The sequence below is a fragment of the Psammomys obesus genome, unplaced genomic scaffold, assembly GCF_907164565.1.
Source record: "Psammomys obesus unplaced genomic scaffold, mPsaObe1.curated_primary_1811, whole genome shotgun sequence".
In the NCBI taxonomy this organism is placed as follows: domain Eukaryota; kingdom Metazoa; phylum Chordata; class Mammalia; order Rodentia; family Muridae; genus Psammomys; species Psammomys obesus.
Genome location: NW_026590571.1, coordinates 1,925,640 through 1,937,891, shown reverse-complemented (window position 1 = coordinate 1,937,891; position 12,252 = coordinate 1,925,640). Strand labels below are relative to the sequence as shown.

At 38.5% G+C, this 12,252-nt stretch overlaps 1 protein-coding gene across 1 annotated transcript in view; it reads left to right on the top strand.

The window, feature by feature from the left end:
* LOC129677283 (cilia and flagella-associated protein 47-like) overlaps window positions 1-12,252 on the top strand; it is a 603,052-nt gene that overhangs the window by 441,779 nt on the left and 149,021 nt on the right. Inside the window, 1 exon segment of the mRNA XM_055607932.1 lies at window positions 11,565-11,721. Coding sequence (XP_055463907.1) covers window positions 11,565-11,721 — 157 coding nt within the window.

Here is a 12,252-nt window from a genome sequence, read left to right as displayed (position 1 = left end):
GTAGGCAGTCATTTTTTTTTTGATGACGGTGTCCTTTGTTTTACAGAAGCTTTTCAGTTTCATGAGGTCCCATTTATTGATTTTTGCTCTTAGAGCCTGTGCTGTTGGTGTTCTGTTCAGGAAGTTGTTTCCTATGCCAATGAGTTCTAGGCTGTTCCCCACTTTTTCTTCTAACAGATTTAGAGTATCTGGTTTTATGTTGAGGTCTTTGATCCACTTGGACTTTAGTGTTGTGCAGGGTGATAAATATGAATCTATTTTCATTTTTCTGCATGTAGACATCCAGTTGGACCAGCAACATTTTTTGAAGATGCTGTCTTTTTTCCATTGGATGGTTTTGGGTTCTTTGTCAAAAATCGAGTATTCATAGGTGTTTGGGTTTATTTCTGGGTCTTCTATTCAGTTCCATTGATCCTCCTTTCTGTTTTTATGCCAATATCATGCAGTTTTTATTACTATTGCTCTGTAGTACAACTTGAGATCGGGGATGGAGATACCTCCAGATGATCTGTTGTTGTACAGGATTGTTTTGGAGATTCTGGGTTTTTTGTTTCTCCATATGAAGCTGAGAATCTTTTTTTCAAGGTCTGTAAAGAACTGAGTTGGTATTTTGATGGGAATTGCATTGAATCTGTAGATCGTTTTTGGCAGGGTAGCCATTTTCACAATGTTAATCCTATGAATCTATGAGCACGGGAGAACTTTCCATCTTCTGAGATCTTTAATTTCTTTCTTCAGAGACTTGAAGTTTTTCTCAAATAGGTCTTTCACTTGCATGGTTAGTGTCACCCCAAGGTACTTTATGCTATTAGTGGCTATTGTGAAGGGTATTGTTTCCCTAATTTCTTTCTCAGCCCTTTTGTCTTTGGTATACAGGAGGACTTCTGATTTTTTTTTGGGTTGATTTTGTATCCTGCCACTTTGCTGAAGGTGTTTATCAGCTGGAGGAGTTCTCTGGTTGAATTTTTGGGATCGCTCATGCATACTTTCATATCATCTGCAAATAGTGACACTTTGACCTCTTCCTTTCTGATATGTGTATCTCCTTGATCTTCTTTAGTAGTCTTATTGCTCTGGCTAGGAATTCAAGTACTATGTTGAAGAGGTACGGAGAGAGTAGGCAGCCTTGTCTTGTCCCTGATTTCAGTGGGATTGATTTAAGTTTCTCTCCATTGAGTTTGATGTTGGCTATATGCTTGCTGTATATTGCCTTTACTATGTTTAGATATATGCCTTGTATCCCTGATCTCTACAAGATATTAAACATGAATGGGTGTTGGACTTTGTCAAATGCTTTTTCAGCATCTAAGGAGATGGTCACATGGTTTTTCTCCTTCAGTTTGTTAATGTGGTGGATTATATTGATGGATTTCCGTATGTTGAACCACCCTTGCATGCCTGGGATAAAACCTACTTGGTCATGGTGGATGATATCTTTGATGTGTTCTTGGATTCGGTTTGCAAGTATTTTATTGAGTATTTTTGCATCAATGTTCATAAGAGAGATAGGTCTGAAGTAATCTTTTTTTGTTGGGTCTTTGTGTGGTTTAAGTATCAGGGTGACTGTTGCTTCATAGAATGAGTTTGGTAATGTCCCTTTTGTTTCTATTTTGTGGAATAGTTTGAGGAGAATTGGTATTAGCACTTCTTTGAAGGTCTGGTAGAATTCTGTGCTGAAACCATCTGGCCCAGGGCTTTTTTTTGGAGGGGAGACTGTGAATGACTGCTTCAATTTCCTTGGGGGATATAGGGCTATTCAGTATTTCTACCTGATCTTGACTTGATGTTGGAAGATAGAATCTATGAAGAAAATTGTCCATTTCATTTAGGTTTTCAAATTTTGTGGCATATAGGCTTATTTAATATGACCTAATGATTGTTTGAATTTCCTCAATGTCTGTAGTTATGTCACCTTTTTCATTTCTGATTTTGCTGATTTGAATAGATTCTCTCTGTCTTTTAGTTAGTTTGGCTAAGGGTTTTTCTATCTTGTTGATTTTCTCAAAGTACCAGCTTTTTGTTTCATTGATTTTTTTGAATAGTTTTATTTGTTTCTAATTGTTTGATTTCAGCCCTGAGTTTGATTATTTCCAGCCATCTGCTCCTCTTGGGTGTATCTGCTTCTTTTTTTTTTTTCTAGGGTTTTCAGTTGGACCATTAAGGTGCTTGTATGTGATGTTAGAAATTTCTTCTTGAAGGCACTTAGTGCTATAAATTTTCCTCTGAGCACTGCTTTTAATGTGTCCCATAAATTTGGGTATGTTGTGCCTTCATTTTCATTGAATTCTAGGAAGTCTTTAATTTCTTTCTTTATTTCTTCCTTAACCCAGCTGCCATTGAGTAACAAGTTGTTCAGTTTCCACCTGCATGTCAGCTTTTTGTTATTTCTGTTGTTGTTGATGTCCAGCTTTAGTCCATAGTGGTCAGATAGAATACAAGGGATTATTTCAACTTTTTTGTATCTTTGGAGGCTTGCTTTATGACCAACTATATGGTCTATTTTGGAGAAGATTCCATGCTGTGCTGAAAAGAATGTATACTCTTTTGAGTTTGAATGAAAAGATCTGTAGACGTCTATTAGGTCCATTTGATTTAGGGACTCTATAACTGTTTTTATTTCCCTATTTCTTTTCTGTCTAGTTGATCTGTCCCTTGGTGAGAGTGGAGTGTTGAAGTCTCCCACTATTAAGGTATTAGGATCAATATGTGATTTAAGCTTTAATATTGTTTCATTTACGAATGTAGGTGCTCTTGTATTTGGGGCATAGATATTCAAAATTGTGATGTCCTCTTGGTGGATTTTTCCTTTGATGAGACTATAGTGGCCCTCCTTATCTTTTTTGATTAACTTGGGTTGAAAGTTTATTTTATTAGATATTAGGATGGCTACTCCTGCTTGTTTTCTGGAACCGTTTGCTTGAAAGACATTTTTCCAGCCCTTTACTCTGAGTTAGTCTTTATCTTTGTTGCATAGGTGTGTTTCTTGGATGCAATAGGATGTTGGATCCTGTTTCAGCAACCATTCTGTTAGTCTGTGTCTTTTTATTGGGGAGTTGAGTCTGTTGATGTTGATAGATACTAGTGACCAATAATTGTTATTTACTTTGGATGTGGGGTTGGTGGTGTCATTGAGTTTCATTGCTTTTTTTTTCTTTTGATTTTTGTTGTGTAGTTATCTATTTCCTCTGTTTCCTTTGAAGTAGTTGTTTTCTTTGGTTTGGAGTTTCCCTTCTAGTAACTTCTGTAGAGCTGGGTTACTATGTAGATATTGTTTAAATTTGGTTTTGTCATGGAATATTTTGAATTCTTCGTTTATGTTGATTGAAAGTTTTGCTGGGTATAGTATTCTGTGTTGCAATCTGTGGTCCCTTAAGGACTGTATGATATCTGTCCAGGTCCTTCTGTCTTTCAAAGTTTCTGTTGAGAAATCTGGTGTGATTCTGATAGGTCTACCTTTATATGTTACTTGGCCTTTTTTCCCTTGCTTCTTTTAGAATTTTTTCTTTGTTTTGTAGATTCAGTGTTTTGACTATGATGTGACGTGAAGAATTTCTTTTCTGGTCTAGTCTACCTGGTGTTCTGTAGGCCTCTTCTATGTTTATGGCCATCTCCTTCTTTAAGTTGGGAAAGTTTTCTTCTATAATTTTATTGAAACTATTTTCTGGACCTTTGTCCTGATGTCTTCTTTTTCTCCTACTCCTATCATACTTAGATTTTGTCTTTTCATGGTGTCCTTGATTTCTTGGATGTTCTGTGTTTGGAACTTTTCTGATTTTATTTTTTCTTTGAGAGACGTGTCAATTTCCGCAAGTGTATCTTTGGCTCCTGAGATTCTTTCTTCCATCTCTGGTATTCTGTTGGTGATGCTTATCTTTGTAGTTCCCGATCTTTTCTCTATGTTCTCCAGCTCCTGGTTTTTCTCTATTTGTGTTTTCTTTATTGATTCTAATTCTGTTTTCTTGTCTTGTACCATTTCCTTCATCTGTTTGAATGTGGAGTCCTGCTTTTCAATGACAGCTTCTATTTTTTTGTCCGTTTCCTATCTATGTATCACTAATTGTGCCTTTACTTCTTTGGTTATAATTGCCTGTATATCTATGAGAGCTTTGTTTATTTCTTCTTTATTTGCCTTTATTTGTGTGGACATTTCTTTGAGAGCTTTGTGCATTTCTTCTTTGTTTGCCTCAATTTTCGTGGTCATTTCTCTGACAGCTTGATTTGTTTCCTCTTGGTTCGTCTCGATTTCTTTGGCTATTTCTCTGAGGTCTTTGTTCATTTCATCTTTATGGGCCTCTAATAGCTGGAGAAACATAAATTTGAGTTTGTTTTCTTGTATATCTAGTGAATTGAAGTGTCCATTGTTTTGTGGGGTTGCTGGTGAGGTCATTATATCCTGATTTTTTTTTTTGCGAGTGTTCTTACATCTACCACTAGCCACCTGGTTATTTATAACCCTCACTGTTTGTTCTTCGAGTTTGTAGTTCAGACTATGACCATCTCTTTTTGTTGTCTGGACTGTTTTTTTCAGGAAGATGAGAGAGGTTCACTGCTTTGGGAGTATGCGTTGTAGTTTCAGTTTTGCCTAAGTAAGGAATGAGATGCTGGCGCTATTTGCATGCGCTTTTAAAGGGCGCAGTGTGCATGCGCGGATTCTTTGACTATTGCAGTGGCCTGCAGGCCACTATTATGCAGTTCTGTCTGAGATCCAGGGATTGTTTGCCTGGATTATTCTGGTGTACCCACAAGGCAGAGGCTTCTATGTTGGAGTCGCTATCCCAAGAATCCCTATGATGCCCACACTAGGGGTGTGGGTGGCAGGGATCTTGTCTGGTTACTTCTGTCGAGAGGCCCTGGGTTTGGGGCAAACTCTCCCTAGAAGGCTCACTTACTTTCTTGCATGACCAGTTGGAATGCACAGGGGTTCCCCTTGCTCTCTACTCTCTGATTTGGTCCTGCTGGGGCAAATGCATGGGTAGGCTAACAGTCAGCTCTGTGACACTGTGGCCGCAGGACTCAGTGTCCACCTTTCCTGTGTACTGCCTCTCTGTCCTTTCCCTCTTCCAGGAGGGGTTATGTTCACTGGTCCTGGGGTAGCACGGGAAAGAGTTAGGTTGAGTGTTCTCAATCCCAGATCCTGGGCCCAGATCTCTCTGCCAAAAGCTGCCTGGCGGAAGAACCTGTTTGCTCATCCCGAGAGAGTACCGGGTAGGGTTGAGTGTCCTTAGATCCAGAGCTTGGGTTTCTCTGCTGGGGGCCGCTGGGTGTGCTGGAGAGAGGGTGCTGTGTCCTGTGGCAGGCTGCCTCTCTGTCCTTCCCCTCTGATCTTCCCCTCCACTAGGGCAAGCTTATGGTTGTGCTCTCAGGGGAGTGCCAGAAGGGGTTGGGACTTCTCAGTCTGATCCTGAGCCGGGTTTTCTCTGCCAGGGTTCGCGGGGGGGGGGGGCGCCGGTGGTAGGACTTGGTGCTAGACCTTATTGGGCTGGACCCAGGAGAGTCTCAGAACGTGTTGAATGACCACAGTCCCAGATCCCGAGCTGAAGTTTGTTTGCTAGGAGCAGCTGGCAGCACTGGGGTCCCGGCACTGTGAAGCTGCTGTGCACCTCTTTATCCTTCTGCTGTGCTGAGGCAGTGTTATGGCGGCGTTTGGGGGAATGCCCGAAAGGATTGGGTTTTCTCAGCCCTGATCTCGTGTTGGTACAGACAATGTGGTCTGTGGCATATTCTGCTGGCTGCCTTCTGCCTCCTCCAAAGGGGGAGTAGGGATTTTGACCTGGGCACGCAGCTGCTCTCTGCGCGTGGCGGGAGCTCAGTTGTGATGTAGGTGGGTACCGAGGTCAGCTAGACCTTCTAGGGAAAGACTGGATGACCCGTGATCAGTCTGGCAACCCTCGGTCCCCGTGGGGTTTTCTTGCGGCTGGGACTTCCAGTCTCTGGCATCCTTGTGCCCACCAATCAGTCTGGGACACGCAGGCTTGCGGCTCCAGCCAGGAGATCCAGTGCCTGTGTTACCTGGGATCTCTTCCCAGTTCTTGCTGGGTGGCCCGAGAGTTGACCTGACCGATTCCCATGCTGTGAGAGCCTTCCCCACCTGGGAAACACTATCACTGTACTTTTAGGGCCCAGAGTTCAGTCTCCTGGTCGCTGCACAGAGAGTGCTGTCCCGCTTCTCAGACACAGTGTTCTCCTGGTGCCACCATCTTGGCCCCCGTCTAAAGTAAGCTTTTATAATGTATTTTGAAGCCTAAAATTTTGAAATAACTCTTCACTGTTATGGAAAATTTTATACAAATTTATATTCCTTTCTGGATGTGATTGACATGCAAAACTGAGTAGCTAATTAATCTAAAATGAGAGCAGTACTAGTCAAACCAAATTTAACTATTTCCCCAAAGTAACCTGAACAAAGAGAAAAGGATATGGTGTATTATCTTTCATTTACTTCTAGTTTACATTCATATGAAAAGCCTGTGTCCTAAAAGTCTGACTTGCACTCTAGTTGGCAGAGTCCCCAAATTCCAATATTAGCTCTAAATATCTTGAATTAATCATGCTACCAGAATCTCTAAGAAAAGTTAACTTGCCACAACACTAATAAGGGCAAAAATTGTCGACAGAAAATATAGTCAACTTTTCTTTGGTCTATATTTTAAATTTTATTTCTCAGTTTTCAAATCTGTTATTTTGGTTTTCTAACTGCTCCTCATTTATTTTATTTATACACAATTGTATGAGTCATTTTATTGTCATAGTATTTTGTTTTGTTTGTTTGTTGGTTGGTTTAGAATAGAAGTATGTGTTACAGGCAAGGCACCATTGTAGATCAAATGGTTTGTGGATAGGTTTGTGTTTACATTTCTCTTTAGTACCCTGTAGAACGCCTTACAGTAACAAAGATACTAACATGTAAGTTTGAAGGCTCTATGTAGGCAAAACCCCAACTTCTTCACGTTCAATGAGTTATATAGGAGTTGTCTAACAATGGGACCTTCCTTGCCATCATTTGTGGAGCACAACTTATAGTTTTAGCAATAGCCAGGGATGTTCAGAGATTCCCATGGGACCATTTTCACCAACAACTCAAATAGAAGTAACCCAGTCTTGCTATTGGAAACTTCATTTGGTGACAAGAAATGGCCTCTTGAGGCTTTGTCTCCCCAATTATTTGGCAATTTCATTTAGATGGCCTTTATATATGAATATAATTTAGAAAGCTTCCACATTATTAGGATACACCTCCAATGCTCAGTAATTTTAGCCATCTCTCCCCTATTCCTTCTTTATTTCTATTCTTACCTTCCTCTTTGCATGTTACATCTTTTTTCCAATACCCCCATTTGTTTTAAAAAAATCTATTCATACTATTTTCCTTTTCTGGTTGAGATCAATCAGAAACTTCATCACACCACCCATATTTCTTTACTATATATCTAACCTAAGAATCTATAGATTGCTGCTTAATTATCATTGACCTAACAGTTAAATCCACATATAAGTGAATAAATACACATATTTGTCTTTTGGGAGTCTGGGTTACCTCACTCAGAAAGATGTTTTTTATTTCCAGAAATCTACTTAGAAGTTTGACAATTTTTATTTGTTTATGTATTCATTCATTTATTTATTTTGTTTTTTTCAAGCAGAGTTTCTCTGGTCTGTATAGCCTGGACTATCTTGGACTTGCTTTGTAGTCCAGGCTGGCCTCAAACTCACAGAGATTTTGCATCTGCCTCATTGAGTGCTGGGATTACAGGCATACTCCAACATATCCAGCTGAAGATTTTATTTATTAACAGCTAAGTAATATTTCATTTAGTAAATGTACTATATTTTCTTTATCCATTCAACTTTTGAGGCACATCTCAGGTTTTTTTTTTTTGTTTGTTTGTTTGTTTGTTTGTTTGTTTTAATTTCTGGCTATTACATGTAAAGCCACAATGAAAATATATATTCTTTGAATATATGACCAAGAGTTATATAGGTGAATCTTTTTATTATTATTATAACTGTTGTTGTTATTATTGTTTATTGTTTATTCACTTTGCATCCCTATTGTAGCACCCTCCCGCACCTCCTCCCAGTCCCACCCTCCCTCCTTCTTCCTCCTAAATCACTGTTCCCTTGACAACTGATAGGGAAAGTCCTCTTCCTCTACTGTGTGACCTTAGCCTATCAGGTCTCATCAGGACTGGATCCTCTTCTTCTGTGGACTGGCTGGGTTGTCCCACCAGGGAGAAATGATCAAGACACAGGTAACCTAGTTCATGTCAGAGAATGTCTCTTCTCCTCTTAGTTGGCAACCCACATGAAGACAGAACTGTCTATGGTCTATATATGAGCAGGAGTCTAGGTCCACTGTATGTATGTTATTTGATTAATGCATCAATCTCTGTACTTAGCTCTTGGCCCTGCTTTATTTATTTTTATTTCTTGACTTTGTTGGTCTCTTAGTGTGGCTCCTGCCCTCACCTGGTGCTTTTATATTCCCCTTCTTCCATAAGACTCTCTGCAATCTGTCCAAAGTTTTGCTATGACTCTGCATCTACTTCAAACCACTGCTAGTTGGAGTCTTTTAGAGAACACCTGTGGTAGGCTCCAGTTCTGTCTCCTCTCTTCTATCACTTCCAGTGTCTACCCTGTTTTACCTTCTGAGTGAAAATTAAGAATCTTTCCTAGGATATTCCTTGTCATTTAGCTTGTTAGGTCTGTAGATTTTAGCATGTTTATCCTTTATTATATGGCTAATATCCACTTATAATTGAGTATACCATGTGTGTCTGTCTGCTTCTGGGATACCTCACTCAGGATGATCTTTCCTAGTTCCATCCACTTGCATGCAAATTTCATGATCTTCTTATTTTTAATAGCTGAATAATCTTCCATGGTATAAATGTATGTCAATTTATGTATCCATTCTTCGGTTAAGGGACATCTAGGTTGTTTCCAGATTCTGACTATTATGAATAAAGCTGCTATAAACATTATTGGGCAATCGTCCTTGTTGTAGAGATGAGCATCTTTCAGGAGCGGTATAGCTGGGCCTTGAGGTAGCACTATTCCCTGTTTTTTGAGAACACACCAGATTGGTTTTCAAAGTGGTTGTACAAGTTTCCATTCCCACCAGCAATGGAGGAGATGTTTCTCCACAACATCTCCTGCATGGTGCATCCCTTGAGTATTTTAACTTAGCCATTCTGATGGGTATAAGATGGAAATCCTTTTGATTTTTGAATACCTGATAACTTAGTACACTGAGCATTTTTTAAGGTTTTTTTTTAACTCTATACCCCATTTTTAATTAGATTACTTGGTTGTTTGGTGTTTAACTTCTTGAGTTCTTTATATATTCTGCATATTAGTCCTCTGTCAGATGTAAGTAGGGTTAATGAAAATCTTTTCCCAGTCTGTAAGCTGGGATTTTGTTCTGTTGACAGTGTCCTTTGCTTTACAGAAGCTTTTCAGTTTCATGAGGTCCTATTTATTGATTGTTGTTCTATGAAAAAATATTAAAAGAGACAAAGAAAAAATGCCAAGTAACATATAATGGTAGTCCTATCAGAATCACACCAGATTTCTCAACAGAGACTATGGAAACAAGAAGGGCCTGGACGAATATCATGCAGACACTAAGAGACCACAGATGCCAACCCAGACTATTATACTCAGCAAAACTTTCAATCAACATTAATGGAAAAAGCAAAATCCTCCATGACATAACTAAATTTATACAATATATACACAGCAACCCAGCCCTACAGAAGAGACTAGAATGAAAACTCCAGCCCAACAAAATGAGCTAACCCAAGAAAACACAGGATAAAGACACCAAGACAACAGCAACAGCAACAACAACAAAAGAAAACAAGCATGCAGACACAATCACCACCAGCTCCACAATAAAAGGAGCTAACAATCATTGGTCACTACTATCTTTCAACATCAATGGTCTCAACTGTCCAATGAAAAGACACCAACTAACAGAATTGTTGCGGAAACAGGATCAAGCATTCAGATTCATTTAAGAAACATACCTCTGCAACAAAGACAGACAATACTTCAGAGTAAAGGGCTAGAAAGAGGTTTTTCAAGCAAATGGACACAAGAAGCAAGCTGGAGTACTCATCCTAGTGTCTAATAAAATAGACTTTCAACCAAAATTAATCAAAAGAGATGAAGAGGGACACTTCATTCTCATCAAAGGAAAAAATCTACCAGGAGGACATCACAATCTTGAACATCTATGCCCAAAACACAAGGGCTTCTGCATTTGTCAAAGAAACATTATTAAAGGTTAAATCACATATCAATCCCATCACCTTAATAGGGGGAGACATCAACACCCCACTCTCAGTAAGGGACAGATCATCGAGACAAAAGCTAGATAGAGAAATAATGACACAAAGGTCTTAAATCAAATAGTATTGGTGAATCTTACAGTAGATGGTTTCTCATCTCTCTGAGGAACTGCCACTTTGATTTCTATAGTGGGTGCATGACTTTGCATTCCAAACAACAATGGATGAGTGTTTCTTTTTCTCCATATCTTTTCCAACATGAGTAGTCATTTGTTACTGATCCTAGCCATTCTGAGCTGTGTAAGAGGAAGTCTCAAAATAGTTTGATTTATATTTCTCTGATAGCTAAAGGATTTTGAACATGTCTTTTAAATGTTTCTTGGCTGTCTGAATTCCTTATTTTCAGATCTGTTTAGACATTCTATGATGAAACCCCATTAGCAAAACAACTTCTTCATTACTGTTCATCATTGTAAGCAGTCAGTATAGGAAGAAAAACCTGTTAGGAAGATGGAGAGATATGGGAGGCAAGAGGTAGAGGCCATGCAGCAATACTGCTTACTGTCTTGCTCCTCATGGTTTGCTCATCCTGCTTTCTTATAGAACCCAAGACCACCAGTTTAGGGTAACATCACTCACAATGGGCTGGGCCCTCCCATATCTATAATGAAATAAGAGGATGCCCCCACAAGTTTGTCTATAGCCTGATCTTATGATCTTATCTTATCTCATTTGAGGCTCCCTCTTTTCCAATAACTCTAGCTTGCTTTAAGTTGACATAAAACTAGCCAGCACAGGAAAGGATGGATACAAAACATGACACACAGAAGGATGGGGGGAGGAAGAGGAGAAGGGCTAGAGAGAGACATATTTTAAGCTATAAGTAGTAAAGTTACATTATATAAAAATGCAACTATAGATAATAAAACTGAGTCTACTCAGTTTGTCTCAAAAGCAATTATTATATGTTTTCTCTTATTTGTAGTTCCTAGAATCTATATTAAATAAAAGCATATATGTACATATGGTATGAAATTAAAATCAAAACTATCTAGGGAGATAAATAAGAACAATGAAAGGGAATGAGGTATAAGAAAGGCCATAGTAGCAAAGTATACAGGGTAATATTCTCAAAGTATATACTTACAAGAAAATGTCATTGCTTGACTCAGTCCATATACAATGAAAAACATTGAACAGAACAATGGAAAGTTATATAAATCTTGAAAATCAACTATATTTTCAGTTATGGTTATTTCTTTTTAAAAATAGTTTAAAGAATGGAAATTCCGCCTGTTTGGAGTAGGACTGCTTCCCAGGCCTCTAGATGTACAAAGGATAACCACAGTCCTTGGCCTTAAAGCATCTGTCATGATAAATTTCAAAAATCCTACCCGTGAAGATGTTTCCATTGATCTCATATTAACAAGTAGGTTGTTTTTCTTACATTTTGTAGATCTCCGTATTTTTATTATAGAATAAAAACATTTAATAAAATTGAACACATAAAACTAAGAAGTAAAGTATGATTGCTGAAACACACCTCTCAATTAGTGAATCCAGAATCTATGTACCAATTAAAAGTCTTCTGACCTCATTTTTAAATCCACATATGAGTTAGTTGAAATATAAGATTCTTCTGATATTTCTCAAATATTCCAGTTCTTATTATGTGAAAGTTTGTAGAACTTCTAATGGCACTGTTTTAGGGGTCATGGAATCTCCCTGATCAATAACTCAAAGTTTCTCACACATGGCACTGGATTTTTGTTTAATAACAGACTACATCTGGATGGATAGATAGATAGATAGATAGATAGATAGATAGATAGATATTTATAATATAGTTGGTATTCTTCTAACAAATTTTTCTCTCCTCTCCTATCCTTCCTGCTTAACATTTTCCACACCAGTTATTCCTCTACATTTTCATATTACCTGTTTTCTACTATACTTCCCC